Below are 24,335 nucleotides of genomic sequence, written 5' to 3'. Positions count from 1 at the left end.
ACCAAACATCTAGAAAAATTATTTGAGGGCTCTAGTTTCCAAAATGGTGTCACTTGTGGGGGATCTCCACTGTTTAGGCACCATAGGGGGTCTCCAAACGTGACATGGCGTCCGCTAATGATTCCAACCAATTTTGCTGTCAAATGGCGCTCCTTCTCTTCTGAGCCCCGCCATGCGCCCAAACAATTACTTTCCACCACATATGAGGTATCTGCGTACCTCAGGAGAAAATGCACAATACATTTTATGGTGCATTTTTTCCTGATAGCCTTGTGAAAAAAAAAGCTACCTAGTTGAAGCAACCGTTTTGTGGTAAAAAAAAAATTTTTTTCTTTTCACGGCTCAACGCTATAAACTTCTGTGAAGCCCCCAGGTGTTCAAAGTGCTCACCAAACATCTAGAAAAATTATTTGAGGGCTCTAGTTTCCAAAATGGGGTCACTTGTGGGGGAGCTCCATTGGTTAGGCACCTCAGGGGGTCTTCAAACCCGACATGGCGTCCGCTAATGAGTGCAGCTAATTTTGCGTTCAAAAATTGAAATGGCGCTCCTTCCCTTCCGAGCTCTGCCGTGCGCCCAAACAATTGATTTTTACCACATATGGGGTATCAGCGTACTCAGGAGAAAATGCATAATAAATTGTAGGGTGCACTTTCTCTTTTCTCCCTTGTAAAAATGAAAATTTTATGGCTAAAGTAACATTTTTGTATTAAAAAGTAAAATTTTCATTTTTTCCTTCCCCATTGCTTTGGTTGCTGTGAAGCACCTAAAGGGTTAATAAACTTCTTGGATGTGGTTTTGAGCAGTGTGAGGGGTGTAGTTTTTAGAATGGGGTCACTTTTGGGTATTTTCTGTCACCTCGGCCTCTCAAAGTCACCTCAAATGTAATGTGGTCCCTAAAAAAAATTATTTTGTAAATTTTGTTGGAAAAATGAGAATTTGCTGATGACCTTTGACCCCTTCTAACTTCCTAACGGAAAAAAAATTTGTTTCGAAAATTGCGCTGGTGTAAAGTAGACAAGTGGGAAATGTTATTTAGTAACTATTTTGTGTGACATATCTCTCAGATTTATGGGCATAAATTTTCAAAGTTTGAAAATTGCGAAATTTTCAAAATTTTCGCCAAATTTCCTAAATTTTCACAAATAAACGCAAAAAATATCGGCCTTAATTTACCACTGACATGAAGTACAATATGTCACGAAAAAACAATCTCAGAATCGCCAGGATCCGTTGAAGCGTTCCAGAGTTATAACCTGTCAAAGTGACACTGGTCAGAATTGCAAAAAATGGCCTGGGCATTAGGGTGTTTTAGTGGCCGGGGGTGAAGGGGTTAAGGAACCTGTCAAACCCCGCACACTACGAGGTGGTGGACATGATCTGCTATGAACAGTCCATTGTGGAATACCATTCCTTGATACAAAAAGCTATAACAGCAGATATACTGAATAAAGATGAGAGAAAATTTCTTGAAATTAAAAACCCAAAAATGGCATTTTATTATCACCTGCCCAAAATACATAAAAGCCTTCAGAATCCCCCAGGGAGGCCTATCATCTCTGGGATAGACTCACTAACGGTTATTCTGGCAGCCTATATAGACCGGATCATGAGGGTACACGTCACTAATCTGAGAAGTTATTTACGTGACTCCACACACCTCATTAATATCATTAAGGATGTGGAATGGAAAGACTCCTTTTTGTTTGTATCTTTAGATATTTCAGCCCTATATCCGAACATCTCCCATGATCTAGGTTTAGAATGTTTTAAACAATTCCTTTTAGCGGATGATCGGCTACCTGAGACCCAAAAAGAGTTCCTCCTTGAGGGGATGAGATTCATACTGACTAACAACTTCTTTACTTTTCAAGATTTATTATACCATCAATGCTGCGGGACTGCGATGGGGTCAAAGGTCGCACCTACGTTTGCTAAACTCTTTATGGGTATGTTCGAATTGTTATTTATATACAACTCTGAGTTTTTTAAACACGTAATTGTATACAAAAGATATATTGATGATCTGTTCTTCATTTGGGACAATGTAGATGAAAATATTAATACCTTCTTGGGGCATATAGAGAATAATAATTGGGGTTTGACTTTCTCCCCTAATATAAAGAAGAATGCTATTGATTTTTTGGACCTGACCATCGCACACATGAAGGGAGTAATCCGTACTAAAACATTCTTTAAAAAGGTAGATCGTAATGGGTATATCCATTTCTCTAGTAGCCATTACTACAAATGGCTCAGGAATGTCCCTAAAAATCAATTCCAGAGAATCCGCAGAAATTGTACATTTAACGGAGATTTTCTTACACAGGCCAATACCCTGAAGGAAAGATTCCTGGATAAGGAATATCCCCCCTCATTGATAAAAAGAGCATACAGGGAAAACAAAACATGGACACAGACAGATCTTATTGTACAGAATAAAATCGCAGAGGAGAAATCTGATCACAGTTTTTTCTCTAACCTTTTGATTACCTATAGTAATGATGGGGATTTGATTAAGAACATCATTTACAAACATTGGAAAATCCTTCAGAATGATCCCTTCTTGAAGGATGCCATACCGGAGAGACCAGGGATTACCTACCGGAGGGCCCCCAGTTTGAAAAATCAACTGGCCCCTAGTAGATTGAGAAAGAATACCGTCAAGGAAACTACCAACTGCATGGTGGGGGCTTTTTAAATGCCTAGTAAGAAATTGTTTGTGTTGCAAATCCATACAACATAAAAGGGTTAATTTTAATTCCTCAATGGGAGGAGAGGTATTTTCTATCAGAACCAATCTTACTTGTCAGTCAGATTTTGTTATATATCTGATTGATTGTGAATGCCACAAACAATATATAGGAAGAACAACACAGGCACTGCACAACAGATTGAACTCTCATAGACATAATGTAAAAATAGGGTTCATGCTACACGGCCTTTCTAGACATGTCACTTTATGTCACGATGGGAAATCCAAACTCAGGATTACTCCCATAGAACAAATTCCCCTATCTGCTCATAACCGCATTGATCTATTGAAGAGAAAGGAAACATACTGGATATACAAATTGAATACTCTTAAACCCCTTGGGCTTAATGAAGTTACAGATATATTCTATTAGAGGCATGTTTCCTATACATATCATCTATTCGTCAATATTACTATAAAGTGGTTTTATCTCCGGTATTTTTTATAGTTGTATATCCCACATATGTATATATGTGTTTTTTATGTGTATTTTTATGTATATATTTTTTATGTATATTTTACAATTGATATGCCAGGTCTTGTACTATGCTTATTTTTATGTCTTTACTTATATTTTATATATTTTTTATATATATATATAAAATTCCTTTTATCTGGAGTAATAATTTTTTTATATATTAGGATCTGAATAATGCCTTTTTTATATTTACTTTATATTTGCCCGTTATTATTATATTATCAATTTTTTTATATATATATATATATATATATATATATATATATATATATATATATATATATATATTTTTTTTTATACATGTATGTGTATATATATATTTTACATACATATCTATATATTTATTATATTTCATACATAAGTATTAACGGTAATTCAATCCTACTGATTTCATTATCACAGGGATGCTCGAACCTTGTTTGAGAGGCTCCTTAACTTTGACCGGTTGTGGGGAGACCTTCCCTCTCTTCCTTTCTCTAGTTCATGCTTAGATTACCCCGTCTTCACATAACATTAGGTGATTGTTTTACTAGTACATGCGCACTGGGTTTTTTTTCTCACGCTCCTAAACTCAATTGACCCAGCTTTCACATCTAAGTTCTCAATGGAGCACTGGCTTCGTATCTTCCTATTGAGCATGCGCATTCAATACTTTCCCACGGTCTTGAACTCCACTCACCCCGCTCACTTGTCTGACCGACCTGAACCTCAGGGAACCTGTGATTCCAAAGGCCTGTGAGCCGTAATTGGATTTATACATGTTCTAAACGGATTCCATTCATTATGTTTTTTCGGATCTTGCCCTATCTTTCATAGTAAATTACACTCACAATTAAAATTCTTTTTGCCGCACCTATTTTTATTAACCCTTGTCACTGTAGGTCACATTTTTGGATTATAATCCCTTTAGTGGTATACATACAGCCACATTAATGATAGCAATTTTGTTTATATATTAATATATATTTTTTTCACATGATTACGGTCCAGTTAATAAATTGATGATACTATGAAGAGGTTATAGCGGGGATTACGGTACCGCTAAAAGTGAACATTATCAAGTTGGTGTATTGTACATTGCCCAGAACACTATAATCGCGTCACGCTTTCATTGGACCATGCACCGGGAAATGTGTGTATGGAACGTGCAGCTGAAGGTGCCACTTGAGATATATGGATCAGACTCGTGCAGGATCTCATTAGGGGTATCTATCCCTCCTGAGAGAAAAAAAAGAAAGGAGGGAAATGAAAAAGGATTACGGGTGAAAAGTATGTAGGAAGAGAAAGTTCTGTATTATATGTATGTGTATGTGTGTGTGTATATATATATATGTATATGTATATATATGTATATGTATATATATGTGTATATGTATATATATGTATATATATATATATATATATATATAATTTTGTTACACGAAATAAACCACTCCTTTTTCATTTTTTTCCAATATAATTTTTTCATTTTTATTTTTAAATGCTTGGGATATGATAGAGTTTATGACAAATTAATCTGCATTATGACTTTATTACACTATACTACGTCATCTGTGACTTGAAAAGGATAGTTTCCCGCCGGTTTTTTTCTTTGTGGGTGTGCCTTGACGTCATCTCTAAGGTATATAATGCTGTATAGGCTCTTTGTACAGCAGATTTGATGATTCTTTGCTGGTGTGTCCTGAAGAAGGGAGCTGTGTCTCCTGAAACGCGTTGACTTGACCTGTGCATGAAATAAAGAAGCATTAATCTTAAGCTAATCTGATCCAGTGGTCTTTGGCGCGGCTTTGAAACCCATCTCTACTACTCTCTGTTAGTTTCCTAAACCTGGCGTTATTCCATTCTCGGTGGGTGCCCGCCGAAAGCGGGGTGCTGCTGGATTGGAGTAAGTAGCCCTGGAAGCTCTGAGGCAAGGACATTCTAAATTCCTGGTGAGCAAGCGGAAGGGTGAGAAACTGTTGCCTGTTACATTTGTGTCTTTTGCTAGTTATGTGCTATGTGCCGTTAATTGTTTGGGGATCCAATAAAGTCTTAATACTGTGATTCCCTCACCCTGTGTTGTTTGAGTAGTGTTCCGCCCACAGTTAAGGAGGTCGGGCGTTCAGTTGGGATGAGCCCTGGGCCATGCTGTCTTTCTAAAGGGGCCGGGCCCGTGGACAAGAGCACCCACTGACCCCCGTGTCTCCACACTTTACACTCAACAGAAACTGCCCTCGTCAAAGTGACCAATGACCTACTGACAGCAAAACGTAATGGTGACCACTCTCTGCTTATTCTTCTTGACCTTTCTGCAGCCTTTGACACTGTTGACCAACATCTCCTCTCTATGCTCCATTCTATCGGCCTAAAGGACACTGTGCTCTCCTGGATCTCTTCCGATCTTTGTGGCCGCTCATTCAGTGTATCATTTGCTGGCTCCACATCTTCTCCTCTTCTCACTGTTGGGGTCCCTCAAGGTTTAGGCCTTGGCCCTCTTCTTTTCTCCCTCTACACTGCTCCAATTGGAATGACCATCAGCAGATTTGGCTTTCAGTACCATCTTTATGCTCATGACACACAACTATACACCTTATCCCCTGAGCTCACCCCCGCTGTACTACAGAACACCAGTGACTGCCTGACTTCAGTTTGCAACATTTTGTCTGCTCTCTATCTGAAACGTATCCTTTCCAAAACTGAACTTCCTCTATTCCCTCCGTCTTCCAACCTTCCTAAACCCGACATCTCCCTCTCTGTGTGTGGCACAACGATAAGTCTTAGGCAGCAGGCTCGCTGTCTGGGTGTTATACTTGACACCGATCTGTCTTTCACATCCCATATACAATCTGCTCCTGATGCTTGCACCTCAAGAACCTCTCTAGAATCCGCCCCTTTCTCACAATGGAAACGACAAAACCCCTCACCGTGGTCCTGATCCACTCCCGGCTTGACTACTGTAAATCTCTATTAATTGGTCACCCCCCCCCCTAACTAGACTTTCTCCTCTACAGTCCATCCTTAATGCAGCAGCCAGGGTCACCTATCTGGCTAACCACTACTCGGATGCCTCTGCTCTTTGCCAGTCATTGCACTGGCTGCACATATAGGATCCAATTCAAACTGCTTGTTCTCACCCACAAAGCTCTCCACAGTGCGGCACCCCGTACATCTCCACCTTCCTCTCTGTCTATCACCCCACCCGTTCTCTACACTCTGCAAATGACTTTACACTAACATCCACACTAATTCGAACCTCCCACTCCCGGATCCAAGACTTCTTCCGAGCTGCACCAATCCTCTGAAATATGCTGTGAAAGATCTCCTGTTCTCCCTGAGTGAACATCATGTGAAAGTTCTCTCGGACAATAAAAAGTCACCAAGAGGGGGACTCGATCCAGATACCTAATGGCGGTGTTGAGCAGAATATTTCAATTTAGCAAAGAACCATCTAAAATCCTTGACAGCCGTTCACCATTGGTACTTCCAGATCCTCTCTCCCAAGGGCTGATTCACCCTCTCCAGACATGCAGGTTGCATCTAACAGCATGAAATTTGAGAGGGCGCAACTGAAGAATAGAGGGTTTTCTCAAAATCTAATCTCCAAAAATATACTGATAGGAAATTTAGATTGTGAGTCCGAATGGCAACAGTGTTGCCAGTGTATGTAAAGCGCTGTGGAATTAACAGCGCTATATAAATGAATAAATATTATGTTAATATTAATATTATCTCCATCCTCCTTCAGAGTAGGAAACTAGTTACCACAAAAATGTTTATAGTAGAACATAGAAGTTTCTGTCCTCTAATGGAGCAAATCTGGAGGGGTCCGTACCAATTACCTCTATTTTGGAATTCTCTGAAAGTTTTAGAAGGATTGTCAGTCAGTACTCTGAAGTTTCAGGTGTCTGCTCTTTGGGCCCTTTATATTTATGATCTAGCAGGAGACCGCTGGATTGCCTGATTCTTCAAGGCTTGTTCCTGGTTAAGACCTATTCTTTCTTATTCGTAGTATAGTTTTACATCCATGGGATCTGAATCTCGTTATGTCATCTCTAACAAATCCTCCATTTGAGCCTATGAATTTAATATCGGTAAAATGTCTAACATTAAAGACAATCATCCTGAGAGTTCTGACATCAACCCATAAGGTTAGTGACATTCACGCTCTATCGGTAGAACCTCCCTTTATGCAGGTTTTTGAGGACAGAGCGATTTTAAAACCAGATCCTGCGTATCTCCTGAAGGTAGTTTCAAGATTCCATAGATCCCAGGAGATTGTCCTTCCTTTTATTCTGTGATAATCCAAAAAATCAGAAGCAGGAGAAGTTGCATTCCTTAGCTGTTAGGAGTTGCTTAAAGGAGTACCTGTCAGTTAACCCCTTAGTGACGGAGCTAATTTTCACATTAATGACCAGACCAAATTTTGCAATTCTGACCAGTGTCACTTCATGAGGTTATAACTCTGGAACGCTTCAACGGATCTCAGTGATTCTGAGACTATTTTTTCGTCACATATTGGACTTCATGTTAGTACAATATTTTTTGCGCTTATTTATGAAAAAATTGAATTTTGGCAAAAATTTTGAAAATTTAGAAATGTTCAACTTTTGAATTTTTATACCGTTAAATCAGAGTTCTGTGACACAAAATGGGTACTAAATAACATTTCCCACATGTCTATTTCACACTAGCTCAATTTTGCAAACATTTTTTTTTTGTTAGGAAGTTAGAAGGGTTCAAAGTTTATCAGCAATTTCTCATTTTTACGTCAAAATTTACAAAACCATTTTTTTTAGGGGCCACATCACATTTGAAGTGACTTTGAGAGTCCTAGGTGACAGAAAATACCCAAAAGTGACACCATTCTGAAAACTGCAACCCCCCCAAAGTACTCAAAATAACATCCAAGAAGTTTATTAACCCTTCAAGTGCATCACAGGAACTAAAGCAATGTGGAATGAAAAAAAGCAAAAAATAAAATTTTACTTAAAAATGTTGCTTTACCCCAAATTTATTCACTTTTAGAAGAACTAACACAACAAAATGGACCCCAAAACTTGTTACCCACTTTCTTATGAATGCGCCAATACCCCACATGTGGTAAGAAACCTCTGTTTGGACAAATGGTAGGTCTCGGAACAGAAGGAGCAATATTTGAATTTTGGAAAGCAAATTTGGCTGAAATAGATTGTGGGCACCATGTTGCATTTACCGGTCTGCTAAGGTACCTAAACAGAAGAAACCCCTCACAAGTGATGCCATTTTGGAAACTAGATCTCTCAAGGCTTCTATCTAGGGGTATAGTGAGCATTTTGGACCCACAGGTACTTCACAGATTTTGATAACGTTACGTTATCATATTTGAAATTTTCATTTTTTTTTCTCAAAAATGTTGCTTTAGCATCAATTTTCTCACTTTTTCAAGAGGAAGTTCCAAAAATTTGACTCAATCGGTTGTTACCCACTTTCATGTGAGCGCGGTGATGCCTCACATGTGGTCTGAAACCTTTGTTTGGACAAATGGGAGGGCTTGGAATGGAAGGATCAATATTTGAATTTCGGAAAGGAATTTTGGCTGAAAAAAAATTGCGGACACCATGTTGCATTTGGAGGGCCTCTAAGGTACGTAAAAAGCCGAAACCCCCCACAAGTGACCCCATTTTGGAAACTAGGCTCCTCAAGGAATTTATCTAGATGTTTAGTGAGTACCCTGAACCCCCAGGTGCTTCACAGAATTTTATAACTTTGAGCCATGAAAATAAACATTTTTTTACCACAAAATTGTTATTTCAACCAGGTAGATTTTTTTTTTCGCAAGGGTAACCGGAAAAAAATCACCATGAAATTTATTGTGCAATTTCTCCTGAGTTTGGCGATACCTATATGTGGTGGAAATCAACTGTTTGGGAACGCGACAGGGCTCGGAAGAGAAGGAGTGCCATTTGACTTCAAAATTTGCTGGAATAAATAGCAGACGCCATGTTGCATTAGGAGAGCCCCTGAGGTGCTTATACAGTGAAGATCTCCAACATGTGGTCACATTTTGGAAAATGGACCCCTCAAGGAATTTATCTAGATGTTTGGTGAGTACCCTGAACCCCCAGGTGCTTCACAGAAGTTTATAATGTTGAGCTGTGAAAATAAAATATATACATTTTTACCACAAAATTGTTCCTTCAACCAGATAGCTTTTTTTCTTTTTACAAGAGTAAAAGGAAAAAGTTCATCATAAAATTTATTGTGCAATTTCTCCTGAGGATACCTTATGTGTGGTGGAAATCAACTGTTTGGATGCACGGCAGGGCTCTGAAGGGAAAGAGCGCCATTTGACTGCACAATTTGCTGGAATCATTAGCGGACGCTCTGTCGCATTTGGAAAGCCCCTAAGGTGCCTAAACAGTGGAGGTCCCCCACAAGTGACCCCATTCTGGAAACAAGACACCTCAAGGCTTTTATCTAGGTGTATAATGAGCATTTTGAATGCACAAGTACTTCACAGAATTTGATAAGCTTAGGTCGCCATATTGAACATTTTTCATTTTTTTTTCTTCACAAAAATGTTGCATTAGCATCAAATTTCTCACTTTTTCAAGAGGCAACAACAAAAAGTGGACCCCACAGGTTGTTATCCAATTTCTTATGAGTGCAGGGATACCCCGCATGTGGCCAAAAACCTCTGTTTGGATAACTGGGAGGGCTTGGAATGGAAGGAGCACCATTTGAATTTCGGAAAAATTGTAATAAATTGCGAGCACCATGTCACATTTGCAGAGCCCCTTGGGTACCTATACAGCAGAACCCCCCCCCCCCCCAAACACAAAGTGACCCCATTTTGGAAACTGGACCCCTCAAGGATTTTATTTAGGAGTATAGTAAGTATTTTGAATCCACAGGTACTTCACAAAAATGTTGCTGTAGCAACAAATTTCTCAGTTAGGCTATGTGGCCATGATCCAGTGACACTGCGTCTAGTAGTGTCAGCCTTCCTGCAGAGATGTGAGTGTTGTCCATGGGAGAACGCAGCTGCCCATGCACACGATTTGGGTTCAGGCTGTTGTGGACTTTAGTTCTATTCTACTTGCAGAGAGGAGCACTCTCGTCGCCGCAGCATAAATTGACATGCTGAGGCTCGGGAAGCCGCGCCGCAGGTCAGTTTATGCTGCAGAGAAAAGAAGCACAGTGGGCAGGGGAGTTCTAAAAATCCTTCCACTGTGCTTCTACTGCACAACGCAGCGTTATGGACGCAGGGAAAACACTCTGTGCCCAAAACGCTGCAAACCCTTATTGTGTGCACTGGGGACTGCAGGGATCTGTGCTGGGAGCAGTGGGGACTGCAGGGATCTGTACTGGGAGCAGTGGGGACCGCAGGGATCTGTACTGGGAGCAGTGGGGACCGCAGGGATCTGTACTGGGAGCAGTGGGGACCGCAGGGATCTGTACTGGGAGCAGTGGGGACCGCAGGGATCTGTACTGGGAGCAGTGGGGACTGCAGGGATCTGTACTGGGAGCAGTGGGGACTGCAGGGATCTGTACTGGGAGCAGTGGGGACCGCAGGGATCTGTGCTAGGACTGATTCTTTTTAATCTCTTAAAAACTGACCTTGATAGTACAATATTACAAAAAGATCTGGATAAGATGTCAGAATGGGCAGATACTTAGCAAATGAGATTTAATGTTGATAAATGTAAAGTATAGGGTTAAGTAAATTGTTACCCCTCTGTAAATAACTTGTAAGGCCACATCTGGAATATGGGATCCAGTTTTAGGCTGCACATTTTATAAAGGACATTCAGACGTTACAGTCAGTTCAAAGGCGACAACTAGATTATTGCAAGGAATGAAGGCCGCCGTATGATGAGAGGTTGAAAAAGTTGGATTTGTTTAGCTTAGAAAAAACATCTCAGAGGAGATCTCATTTATATGTATAAATGACAATACTAAGGATCAGGGGCACTCGCTGCGAGTGAAAGAAAGGTGATTTCGGCAGCTAAATAGGAAAGGGTTATTTACTGTTAGAGCAGTCAGACTGTGGAAGGCCAACCACAAGAGGTAGTAATGGCTGACACTATAACAGCTTTTATATATGAGAGCTGGATGATTTCCTCAGTGCACAACATTGTCGGCTAAAAAAGATTTAATGATGAAATGTATAATTTTTTAAAATAAATCCCAATATCATTTATAAATACATTAATTCCAAAAGGAAAACCAAAGGATAGTATCGACCCCTTAAAATATAATAACAAGTTAGTTATAGAGGACAAACAAAAGGCTGAAATATTAAACAGGCACTTCTCATCAGTGATCACCAAGGAACAGGCTAATTTTTCACTTGTTGAATGATCCCTGGTACAAAGTTCACCACCCGATATAATTAATTTAACACAAGAAGTACGCCTACGTCTGAGCAAATTAAACATTGACCAATCCCCTGGGCCAGATCGCATTTATCCTCGAATATTGAGGGAATTGAGCTCCGTAATCGACAGACTGCTGTCGATCTCATCTTCTTAGACTCGCTTGTAACAGTGTTGGTGCCTCAGGATTGGAGGATTGCTGATGTGGTACCGATCTTTAAAAAAGGTAAGAGGGAAGATCCAGGCAACTACCGCCCAGTACGCCTGACATCAGTGGTGTACAAAGTTTTTGAGGGTATTTTAAGGGATGACATGAAAAATATATTGCAAAAAATAATATATTAACTGACAGCATGGATTCATGAAAGATAAGTCGTGTCTAACCAATCTGTTGGGTTTCTATGAGGAGGTAAGTGCAGATCTGGATATTGGTAATGCAGCTGATGTGATTTATTTGGACTTTGCAAAGTCATTTGATCGTGTGTCATATAATAGCCTTATACTGAAGCTCCAGAAGCCGCGACCAGGCGAAACTATATGCAACTAGGTAAGGTATTGGCTAAAAGATAAAAAAAACAAAGAGTAGTCATAAACGGTACATTTGCTAATTGAGCTATAATCAGCAGTGGGGACTGCAGGGATCTGTACTGGGAGCAGTGGGGGCCGCAGGGATCTGTACTGGGAGCATTGAGGACCGCATGGATCTGTACTGGGAGCAGTGGGGTGGATTCAGGCAACTACCGTATTTTACTGACTATAAGACGCACTTTTTTCCCCCCAAATGTTGGGGGAAGGTGGGGGGTGTGTCTTATAGTCTGAATGTAGAGCATGGCTGCGGGGAAAGAGGGTGCTGCGGTGGCGCGGGTCATCGGAGACACAAGCAGGCTGTAGCAGTGCCTGCCGTGACCACGTGGACCCGCTCATTTAATATGCATATTCATCATCCTGTCCATCTCTCAGCGCTGAAGCCGGCGCTGACAGTTGGGCGGGATGATGGGCGGGGGATGCGCGCATAATAAACAGCCGGCCCTCATGATCACCCTGGCAACTACAGCCTGGAGTGATCATGTGTGGCTGTATTCACTGTCCCCCACGCATCATCATCAGCGCGGGGTGTAGTCAATCAGTATACTTACCGGCCACGATCTCTGCAGCATCGCTCCTCCTTTCTGGCTGTGTCAGCAGCAGCGCCGCTGACCTGTGTGGAGCCGGCCATGATCCCTGCAGCATCGCGATGTCGTCCTGTCTGCCAGCTGCGGCTATGTGTGGAGACTAGCGGTGCGCACAATGATGACGTCATTGCTATGCGCACGTGTCCACACACAGCCGCAGCCGGTACAGACAGGAGGACATCACGATGCTGCAGGGATCATGGCCGGCTCCACACAGGTCAGCGGCGCTGCTGCTGTCACATACGGGAGGAGGAGCGATGCTGGAGGGAACGAGGAAAGGCGAGTATGAACGTTTATTTTTTTGTGTGCCACAGGATGCGGCCATACACCAGGATGGGGTATATAGCAGGATGCGGCGATATGCCAGGATGGGGTAAATAGCAGGATGCAGCCATATACCAGGATGGGGGTGTATAGCAGGATGGGAGCACATACCAGGATGGCAGTATATAGCAGGATGGGGACTATACCAGGATGAGGGACATATATATACAAGGCAGGAGAATCGTATACAAGTCAGGAGGATCATTACCACGATGGTGCTATGTAACAGGATGGGGGCTATACCATGATGGCGGTATATAGCAGGATGGGAATATATACCAGAATGATGGGGATCATATACAAGGCAGGAGGATCATTACCAGGATGGGATACCTTAGTAGAGAATTTGGGGACATTACCCCCATAACAGTGTCAGCAGCAGATCCTCGCCCCATAAGTTTGTCATGACCACATTTTTTCCTTAAAATTTTATTTTCCTATTTTCCTCTTCTAAAACCAGGGTGCGTCTTATAGTCCGTTGCGTCTTATAGTCCGAAAAATACGGTACTGTCCAGTAAGCCTGACATCAGTAGTATGCAAAGTTTTTGAGGGCATTTTAAGGGATGACATGCAAAAATATATTGCAGAAAATAGTATAATAACTGACAGACATTATGGATTCATGAAAGATAAGTCATGTCTGACCAACATGTTGGAGGAGCTGGGAGCAGTGGGGGCAGCAGGAATCTGTACTGGGAGCAGTGGGGGCCGCAGGGATCTGTACTGGGAGCAGTGAGAGTCGCAGGGATCTGTACTGGGAGGACTGGGGGCCACAGGGATCTGTACTGGGAGCAGTGGGGGGCGCAGGAATCTGTACTGGGAGCAGTGGGGACCGCAGGGATCTGTACTGGGAGCAGTGGGGGCTGCAGGGATCTGTACTGGGAGCAGTGGGGGCTGCAGGGATCTGTATTGGGATCAGTGGGGACCGCAGGGATCTGTGCTAGGACCGATTCTTTTTAGTCTCTTTTTATTAATGACCTTGTGGATGGGATTGATAGTAAAGTGTCAGTCTTTGCTGATGACACCAAACTATGTAGAATATTAAAATCTGACCTTGATAGTACAATATTACAAAAAGGTTCTGGATAAAGCTATGTTCACATTTCCGTTGTTTTACATCAGTCACAATCCGTTGTGTGACTGATGCAACGGATGCGTTGCAGATAGTGGCACAACTGATGTGACTGATGCTGTAACACAAAGATCCGTTTTTGTTTTTTTTGTTTTTTATTACTGTTTTACCGGTGGCTTTTCTGAGCGATCAGCTGATCACACGGCGGCCGGCTTTTGTGAGCAATCAGCTGATCGCCCGGCTTTTCTGGGTGATTAGCTGATCGTTCACAGCGGCCGCTGGGCGATCAGGTGATTGCTCACAAAAGCCGGGCGATCAGGTGATTGCTCACAAAAGCCGGCGTCCAGGTGATCAGCTGATTGCTCACAAAAGCCGGCGTCCGGGTGATCAGCTGATCGTTCAGGCCGCTGGAACTGCATTTACAGTGGATCATGGTTTTTTACTGTGCTCATGCTCACAGTAAAAAAAAAAGATCCGCTGCACAAAAAAAATGTTACATTCAGCGTTTCTCCCGCCTGACGGTCAGTCAGCGGGTGCAACGCAAGGCCATCAGTCACAATCCGTTGCTAATAGAAGTCTATGGGGAAAAAACGGATTCCTGCAAAATATTTTGCAGGATACCGTAATTCCTCAAGGTGACGGATTGTGACTGATGCAAAACAACGGAAGTGTGAACATAGCCTAAGATGTCAGAATGGGCAGACACTTGGCAAATGAGATTTAATGTTGATAAATGTAATGTAATGCACCTAGGACGGAGTAATCCTATAACTTCGTATACATTAAATGGAAGTAAACTCGGGACTACAGAACAGGAGGAAGAGCGGGGGATTCTCATTACAAATAAGCTGAGCAGCAGCACTCAATGTCAGGCAGCAGCTGCTAAAGCAAACAAGATTTTAGGATGTATAAAAAGAGATATTAGATCCCGGGATCCCAACATATTGTTACCCCTCTATAAATCACTTGTAAAGCCACATCTGGAATATGGGATCCAGTTTTGGGCTCCACATTTTATAAAGAACATACAGAAGTTAGTCAGTTCATAGGCAGCTAACTAGACTACTACAAGGAATGGAGGCCGCCCGTATGATGAGAGGTTGAAAAAGTTAGATATGTTTAGCTTAGAAAAAAGACGTGTCAGAGGAGATCTCATTTATATGTATAAATACATGTGTGGTCAATATAAAGGACGGCACAGGACTTATTTCTTTCAAAGACAATACTAAGGACCAGGGGACATACACTGCGAATGGAAGAAAAGCGATTCCGACAGCTAAATAGGAAAGGGTTCTTTACAGTTAGAGCAGTCAGACTGTGGAATGCCGACCACAAGAGGTAGTAATGGCAGATACTATAACAGCTTTTAAAAAAGGGCTGGATGATTTCCTCAGTACTCATAACATTGTTGATTATAAGTGACTTAGGGACAAAATGTAGAATTGGTGGAGGAAGGTTGAACTAGATGGACCTAGGGCTTTTTTCAACCTATGTAACTATGTAAGGTTGAACTAGATGGTAAGGGGTCTTTTTTCAACCTATAACTATGTAACATAGCTGTAAGGCGGCAACCTGGTCTTCACCCTCTACTTTCTATAAGCACTATAGGTTGGATTTGTCTTTTTCCGACCTCCCCTTTTGGGAGAAGGGTTCTCCAGGCTGTAGTGTAGTCTCTTGTGGTGCTCTCATGAGTGTATAAAAAGTATGTAATTACTTGTCAGTAATGTGTTTTTCGGAACATATGACAGCACCTTTACATTCCTTCCTTGCCCTTGGGTGTAGCACCAGTGTTTACTCTTTACTTTTCTCACGTTTGCATACAATGGTATGGTTACGTGATAAGTTTATTAGGATCCGTTGGGGGTCCTTTCATGCTCTGTAACCAGTTGATGTGGGGAGAGGTACTGCCCTTTTTAACCTGCAGGTTTCCTGTTCTTGAAGGGCAGATCCCATCTTTCGTGGGGATGTAATGGGTACCGAAAAAACACATTACGGTAAGTAATTGTGTTTTCTCTGCTGTAGATCTAGCAGTTATACAGAGCTCATGAATATGCTGGATTACCTGCAGCACGCCAAGTAGTCCTCTAATGATAATCTCCTGCTGATTAAACAGTGATTTTATAAAAACTACACTAAGCAGCCCAGTAAGTGACACATTGCTGGAATATGGATCTCTGCCTAACCCTAAGTCATGCTGCTCTCAGTCTAGGTAGCAAAAACCTGGTGAGAGATTCCCTTTTAATGTCTTTTTTTGGCGTTTTTTTTCTGTAGACTGCAGACTTTTTGTGTAATTCAACTATAACTAGCAACCGGCTTCCCAGTGGATTTCGCCCAATGAATGAACAAGCTATTTCTTTTAACTGATTCACGGTTTCTGAGCCCTGAGGCAGTTAAAAGCAGCAACAAGAGTGAACAGGCGCACAGCATTGTCATTTTTACACTGCTGTGCACTATGTTAATTTGTAGCTGGCTTCTCAGGTGCAATCGGCCTGAAATAGACAGTGTGGCACATATCCCTAATGTATATGTAGAGTTTTTGGAGGAATTTTTGAAGCAGATCTTCTTCAAAATCCTCATCAAAAATGTTTGTAAACTCTTCCAATTTTATTTACAATGGTAATCGACTTTGCTGATTGTTATTTTAGTTTTTCTTTTCTGAGGGGTTTTGAAAGCCGCCTGGTGTAAAAAATAATTTTTGAAGAGGATCTTTAAGGAAACCTCTCCAAACAAGGCATTGTCAAATTAAAATCCTTCAAAATTGCGTCAGAAAAAAAACCTTCCAAAACTCTTCAAAGAACAACTTCAGGAAAATAAAACCACCGTCGTGAGCACATGCCATTGACTATCTGCACGCAAAGGTTTTTCAGGCGTTCAAAAACAATCAGTTTTTCAACCAGAAACTTGTCAGGAAACTACTTTCGGTGGGTTTTTGACAACTTGTTTCCTAACAAGTTTCTGGTGGAAAAACTCATTGTTTTTGAATGCCTGAAAAACCTTTGCGTGCAGATAGTCAATGGTATGTGCTCACAACGACGTTTTCAGGCAAGAATATTCTTACCAAAAAAGCTAACTAAAAACACTCCAAAGATTGAACAAATTAATTTCTATGTCAACATGATTCTTTGTGCATATGTTCAGTCTTTTGATCATCTTTTAAAGAAGTGACGTGACTATCCTTCTGATGGCTTCCACTTGGAAGATACCACAACTAGATAAAGAAGTTAATGGGGGGCCCAAAAAGACAGACTGAAGCCTCCAATAATCTTTTGTAGCATTTTAAAAACACTGCAAAACATTGACATTTCCTGAAGCTTAAAAAACTCAGCGGGTTTGCCCAAGTTAGAAATGTGTTGTGTGTACATACCCACTTTTAATTACACCAAAAAGCATATGTTTACAGCTTAATAAGAATGTTATCAATTTGTCGAATTAAAAAAAAATAATAAATTAAAACAACATTTTTTTTTAATCCAAACAGAAAATTCTGCTCAGAGCTCAGAGGGAAACTTCATACTATTGCTAAATTATAAAGAAGATGAAGATACTGTGGAGCATTCTTCAGGAGAAAACCTTTCTGCCTTTAATGTGTATCCAGAAATTCACAGCACAGATCTATCCTATAATTCGTATAATCATGAGGAACCTACTCCTGAACAATTACAGATTGTTTTACCAAATACACATATGAAGGAAGGTAAACCTTTCCAATGTGATGAATGTGGAAAACAATTTACAAAAAGCTCAAGTTTTCTTTCACACAGAAGAATGTACAGAGGAGAGAAGCCATATTCCTGTTCAGAATGTGGGAAGTGTTTTAGAGATAAATCAAGTCTTGTTAGACATGAGAGAACTCACACAGGGGAAAAGCCGTATTCATGCTCAGAATGTGGGAAATGTTTTGTGCAGAAATCAGATCTTGTTAAACATCAGAGAAGTCATACAGGGGAGAAGCTCTATCCATGTTCACAATGTGGGAAAAGTTTTATATCAAAATCAAATCTTGTTACACATCAAAGAATTCACACAGGAGAGAGGCTGTTTCAGTGTTCAGAATGTGGGAAATGTTTTACATCAAAATCAAATCTCCTTAGACATGACAAAAGTCACACAGGAGAGAGACCATTTTTATGTTCAGAATGTGGGAAATGTTTTATTACTAAATCCAAGCTTCAAGACCATCATAGATGTCACACAGGGGAGAAGCCGTATGCATGTTCAGAATGTGGGAAATGTTTTAGTACTAAAGCCAAACTTGGGGATCATCAGAGGATTCACACTGGAGAGATGCTATATTGATATTCTATATGTTACATAGTTACATAGTTACTTAGGTTGAAAAAGACCTAGGTCCATCTAGTTCAACCTTCCTCCACCAGTTCTACATTTAGTCACTAAGTCATTTATAACCAACAATGTTTTGTGTACTGAGGAAATCATCCAGCCCTTTTTTAAAAGCTGTTATAGTATCTGCCATTACAACCTCTTGTGGTAGTGTATTCCACAGTCTGACCGCTCTAACTGTAAAGAACCCTTTCCTATTTAGGTGTCGGAATCGCTTTTCTTCCACTCGCAGTGAGTGCCCCCTGGTCCTTAGTATTGTTTTTGGAAGAAATAAGTCATGTGCCAGTCCTTTATATTGACCACACATGTATTTATACATATAAATGAGATCTCCTCTGAGACGTCTTTTTTCTAAGCTAAACATATCTAACTTTTTCAACCTGCCATCATATGGGAGGCCTTCCATTCCTTGTAATAGTCTAGTTGCCCGCCTTTGAACTGACTCTAACTTCTGAATGTCCTTTTTAAAATGTGGAGCCCAAAACTGGATCCCGTATTCCAGATGTGGTCTTACAAGTGATTTATAGAGGGGTAACAATACGTTGGGATCACGGGATCTAATCTCTCTTTTTATACACCCTAAAATCTTGTTTGCTTTAGCAGCTGCTGCTTGACATTGAGTGCTGCTGCTCAGTTTATTTGTAATGAGAATACCCAAGTCCTTCTCCTGTTCTGTAGTCCCGAGTTTACTTCCATTTAATGTATACGCAGCTATAGGACTACTCCGTCCTAGGTGCATTACTTTACATTTATCAACATTAAATCTCATTTGCCAAGTATCTGCCCATTCTGACATCTTATCCAGATCTTTTTGTAATATTGTACTATCCAGGTCAGTTTTTAATATCCTACATAGTTTGGTGTCATCGGCAAAGACTGACACTGTACTATCAATCCCATCCACAAGGTCATTAATAAAGAGAGTAAAAAGAATCGGTCCAAGCACAGATCCCTGCGGCACCCCACTGCTGACTATAGCCCATTTAGAGAATGTACCATTTATGACTACTCTTTGTTTCCTATCTCTTAGCCAATTCCTTACCCAGTTGCATATTGTGTCCCCTAGTCCTTGCTTCTGGAGCTTTAGTATAAGACTATTATGTGGTACAGTATCAAATGCCTTTGCAAAGTCCAAATAAATCACATCAGCTGCATTACCAATATCCAGGTTTGAACTTACCCCCTCATAGAACCCCAACAGGTTGGTTAGACACGACTTATCTTTCATGAATCCATGCTGTTTGTCAGTTATCATATTATTTTCTGCAATATATTTTTGCATGTCATCCCTTAAAATGCCCTCAAAAACTGCATACTACTGATGTCAGGCTTACTGGACGGTAGTTGCCTGGATCTACCCTCTTACCTTTCTTAAATATCGGTACCACATCAGCAATCCTCCAATCCTGAGGCACCAACCCCGTTACAAGTGAGTCTAAAAAGATGAGATACAGCGGTCTGTCGATTACGGAGCTCAATTCCCTCAATATTCGTGGATGAATGCCATCTGGCCCTGGGGATTTGTCAATGTTTAATTTACTCAGACGTAGGCGTACTTCATCTTGTGTTAAATTAATTATATCGGGTGGTGGACTTTGATTTTTCACTTGTTGAATGATCCCTGGTACAGTCAGTTCCTTGGTGAACACAGATGAGAAATGCCTATTTAATATCTCAGTCTTTTGTTTGTCCTCTATAACTAACTTGTTATTATATTTTAAGGGTCCGATACTATCCTTTGTTTTCCTTTTGGCATTAATGTATTTATAAAAGATTTTGGGATTTATTTTAATGTCATTGGCGATTTTTGTTTCAGTAGCTAGTTTTGCTTGTTTGATTTCTTTTTTGCATTGCCTATTGATATCTTTATACTCCTGCAATGCTATTTCTGTATTCTCAGCCTTTAAGATTTTAAACGCCCTTTGTTTTTGTTTTATTATACTTTGTACAGTCTTATTTATCCATAGTGGTTTCTTTTTATTCCTGGACATTTTATTACCAGAGGGTATAAGCTTTTTACAGGACTCTAGTAGTATATCCTTAAACTTACCCATTTATGTTCGGTATCCCCAAGTTACCATGACTCTGTCCCAATCTACACATTTAAGCTCTTCCCTTAATTTGTTGAAATCAGCTTTCCTAAAATTCCAGGTTTTAGCATTCCCCCTTTGAAATGTTCTATTGAATATTACGTTGAAGCTTACCATATTATGATCGCTGGTGCCCAAGTGCTCCCGGACCTGTAGATCTGAAATTGTATCCGGTCTATTTGACAGGACCAGATCTAGCAAATTATCTCCCCTGGTCGGTTCACCTACCATCTGAGAGAGGAAATGGTCTTGAATGGTAGATAAGAGCTTACAGCTTTTAGCAGAACCAGAAGATTCTATGTCCCACTGTATGTCTGGATAGTTGAAATCCCCCATAATAAGAACCCGATTATTATTATTAGCTGCCTTTTCAATTTGTTCCAGCATTTCACCCTCTATTTGTTCAGGTATGTTAGGAGGCTTATAGCAAACTCCAATTAGCATTTTTCCATTATTCCCCTCCCCATGTACATTTACCCATACTGACTCTACATTGTTGCTGTTCCCCTCAATGTCATCATACAACACAGGTTTTAGGTTAGATTTGATAAATATACACACCCCACCACCTTTTTGGCCTTTCCTGTCCTTCCTAAATGTACTATAACCCTGTATGTTTGTCACCCAGTCATGGCTTTCATCCAGCCAGGTTTCCGTAATGCCCACCACATCATAATCCATGGTTGACATAAGAGTCTCCAATTCATTCATTTTGTTTGCAAGACTTCTTGCATTTGCCAGTAGACATTTAATCCTATTAACACCTTTATTACTCCTAGCCTCCCTACGTTCCTTGTATGTCCCATCCCCCCCTAATCCTTCATTGACCCCTACCGTTTCCCTGTCTCTATCTGCTCTATCTATCCCCTTATTTGCTCCACTACCCTCCCTCCCCCCCGATCCTAGTTTAAAAGCTCCTCCATCTGTCTGACCATTTTCTCCCCCAGCACAGCTGCACCTTCCCCATTGAGGTGCAGCCCGTCCCTACCGTAGAGCCTGTAGCCGACTGAGAAGTCGGCCCAGTTCTCCATGAACCCGAACCCTTCCTTCCTGCACCAATTTCTAAGCCACATATTTATCTCCCTAAGCTCCCGCTGTCTTTCTAGTGACGCTCGTGGCACCGGTAGTATTTCTGAAAACACCACCTTGGAGGTCCTGGACTTCAGCTTCTCTCCTAGTTCCCTGTAATCATTTTTAAGGACCTTCCACCTGCCTCTAACTTTGTCATTAGTACCAATGTGCACCATGACCGCTGGGTTTTCCCCAGCCCCACCCAGCAATTTGTCTATCCGATCCACAATATGCCGAACCCGAGCACCCGGCAGACAACACACTGTTCGGCATTCACGGTCTCGGCGACAGATGACCCTGTCTGTCCGCCTAATTATAGAGTCCCCTACCACCATCTGTCTGGGCTTTGCTGCACTCCTATTTCCCTCCTTCCTACAGCAGTTGTTTTCCTGGTTGCTAGGAGCAACATCCTGCTGTAGTGACCCTAGTCCAGGCCCTTCATTCCTAATATCAGCCAAACAGGCATATTTACTAGGTTGTGCCAGGTCAGGACTAGGCTCCCTGACACTTTTTCCCCCTACCTCTTCTTCTAACTGTTACCCAGCTACCTACCTCTGGGTCCTGATCTTCCCCACTTCCACCCTCCTCCATATCACTGGCCCCAGCCAGAGAAAGCTCAGTGAGCTCTAAACTCCTCTCCAGGTTTGCAATGCCCCTTGGTGTTGCAAGCTGCTTATTTAGATCAGTTACCTTGGCTTCCAAATACGCAACATGCTTGCATCGAGTGCAGACATATTCACCCTCGAACGGCTGCTCAAGGCATGCATACATCTGACAAGATACACACCTGGTAGCATTGTCCATGGAGCACCTATCAAATGGGGATCAACAGTAAAGTAGAAAAACAAAGAGAAAAAACTAAAGAAACCCAATGGAAAAAGTATAAGGATAAATTCAAACTTTGTTCTTGTGTCAAACTATGTAATTGTGTTGAAACTATGCACTTATCTTAAATTCAGCACTTTACTTCAGTTCAGCACCTCGCTGGCAAATGCTTTACAACTAAATGAAAATTTTGAAAATCACCATAGCATTCATATACAGAAAAGGCCTATTCATGTTTTGGAATGTGGGAAATGCTAAAAAATTGTTAATCAAAACAGGTTGTTAACAGACTTTGCAGAACCAAAACAAGTATTTATTTTTATAAGAAATTCTTTGGGATCCTGTAACTGTGAAGTGCTCAAATTCCACTTACATGAGATCACCCATGATCTGGGAAGCAGATGTGAATCTAGCTATTCCTGCACCCAAGGAAAAAATTAAGTTTGGCGCTCCCTCCTGTACTCACCTTAAACAGTTTGAGTAGTCGTCATGTGACCGTTCATATTTAGTTTACATACATAGTCACGTAGCGACTACCTGCTCTTCCTAATTCTCTCAATATTCAGTGACATACTACAGCCTCTACTTCATTGAGAGAAGCAGAAAGAGAAGCTAGTTGGCATGTGATATACCATGCCTTGCGAAAGTATTCAGCTCCTTTGAATTTTTCAACCTTTTCCTACATTTCAAGCTTCAAGATAAAAAATGTTATGTTATGGTGAAGATTCAACAACAAGTAGGACACAAGTGTGAAGTAGAATAAAATTTATTGCTTACTAGCTGTAGTACCCGGGCGTTGCCCAGGATAGTAACTGTGCCTTTGTCTCTCTCCTAGTCTCTATCTGTGTCTGTCTGTTTGTCTCTCTGTGTCTGTCTGTGTGTCTGTCTGTGTGTGTCTGTCTGTGTGTGTCTGTCTCTAAATGTTCAAAGTAAAAAGGACGGGTTTTTTTACCGCGCTATAAACCACAAAGGGTGTTTATAAAAATAAAAATTCTTTTATTGAAACATTCCTACGCGTTTCAGAGGCATGCACGCCTCCTTCTTCAGGGAAAAATATCATACAGATGTAAGAAATACAAGGGTTTATATAGGAGTATCCAGGAGAAGTCACGCTCCCGGAGAAAAAAACCATTATCTCATGACTCAAAATGGTTTTTTTCTCCGGGAGCGTGACTTCTCCTGGATACTCCTATATAAACCCTTGTATTTCTTACATCTGTATGATATTTTCCCTGAAGGAGGCGTGCATGCCTCTGAAACGCGTAGGAATGTTTCAATAAAAGAATTTTTATTTTTATAAACACCCTTTGTGGTTTATAGCGCGGTAAAAAAACCCGTCCTTTTTACTCTGAACATTTATAGCTCTCTCTTTAACGGGGCCGCTGCTTAACCACTCCAGCACTCACATATGTCTGCACAGGGGTTGTGACTGGCACAACCTGATCAGGTGAGTGTATTCATTTCCCTTTTTCGCCTTAAACCCATATACCGGGTAAGACCCTATTTCTTGCGCCTTTTCCCTCCTCAGAATTTCTGTGTCTGTCTCTGTGAGTTTCTCTGTCTCTATCCAAGTCGGTCTGCGTCTATCTCTCTATCTCTCTGTATCTCTCTATCTCTGTGTCTTTCTCTCTGTGTCTGTCTGTCAGTCTCTGTTCCCCGCCTGTCTATTTCCTCATCTGTCTCTGTCTCTTTTCATGTTTTTGTCTCTTTTCAATAATAATAATAAAGTTTTATTTCTATTGCGCCAACATATTCCGCAGCGCTTTACAATTCAGAGGGGACGTGTACAGAAAATTTGAGATAATACAAAAAGACAAAATTAAGATACCAGGAGGAGTGAGGGCCCTGCTCGTAAGCTTACAGTCTAAGAGGA

The 24,335-nt window shown here is 41.1% G+C and overlaps 1 protein-coding gene across 5 annotated transcripts in view; it reads left to right on the top strand.

Annotated features, from left to right (window-relative positions):
- The window catches only part of LOC142303084 (uncharacterized), an 82,425-nt gene extending 63,724 nt beyond the window's left edge, over positions 1-18,701 (top strand). For all 5 annotated transcript variants that reach the window (XM_075344220.1, XM_075344237.1, XM_075344202.1 and 2 more), the window contains one exon: positions 17,614-18,701. In XM_075344220.1, the coding sequence (XP_075200335.1) occupies positions 17,614-18,431 (818 nt within the window). In that variant the 3' untranslated portion in view covers positions 18,432-18,701. The remainder of the gene's footprint in view (positions 1-17,613) is intronic.
- Positions 18,702-24,335: the final 5,634 nt, after the last annotated feature.

Source organism: Anomaloglossus baeobatrachus, chromosome 1, assembly GCF_048569485.1.
Source record: "Anomaloglossus baeobatrachus isolate aAnoBae1 chromosome 1, aAnoBae1.hap1, whole genome shotgun sequence".
Lineage (NCBI taxonomy): Eukaryota > Metazoa > Chordata > Amphibia > Anura > Aromobatidae > Anomaloglossus > Anomaloglossus baeobatrachus.
The sequence above is the reverse complement of the archived record's forward strand: the minus strand, read 5'-3'. Positions and strand labels throughout refer to the sequence as shown.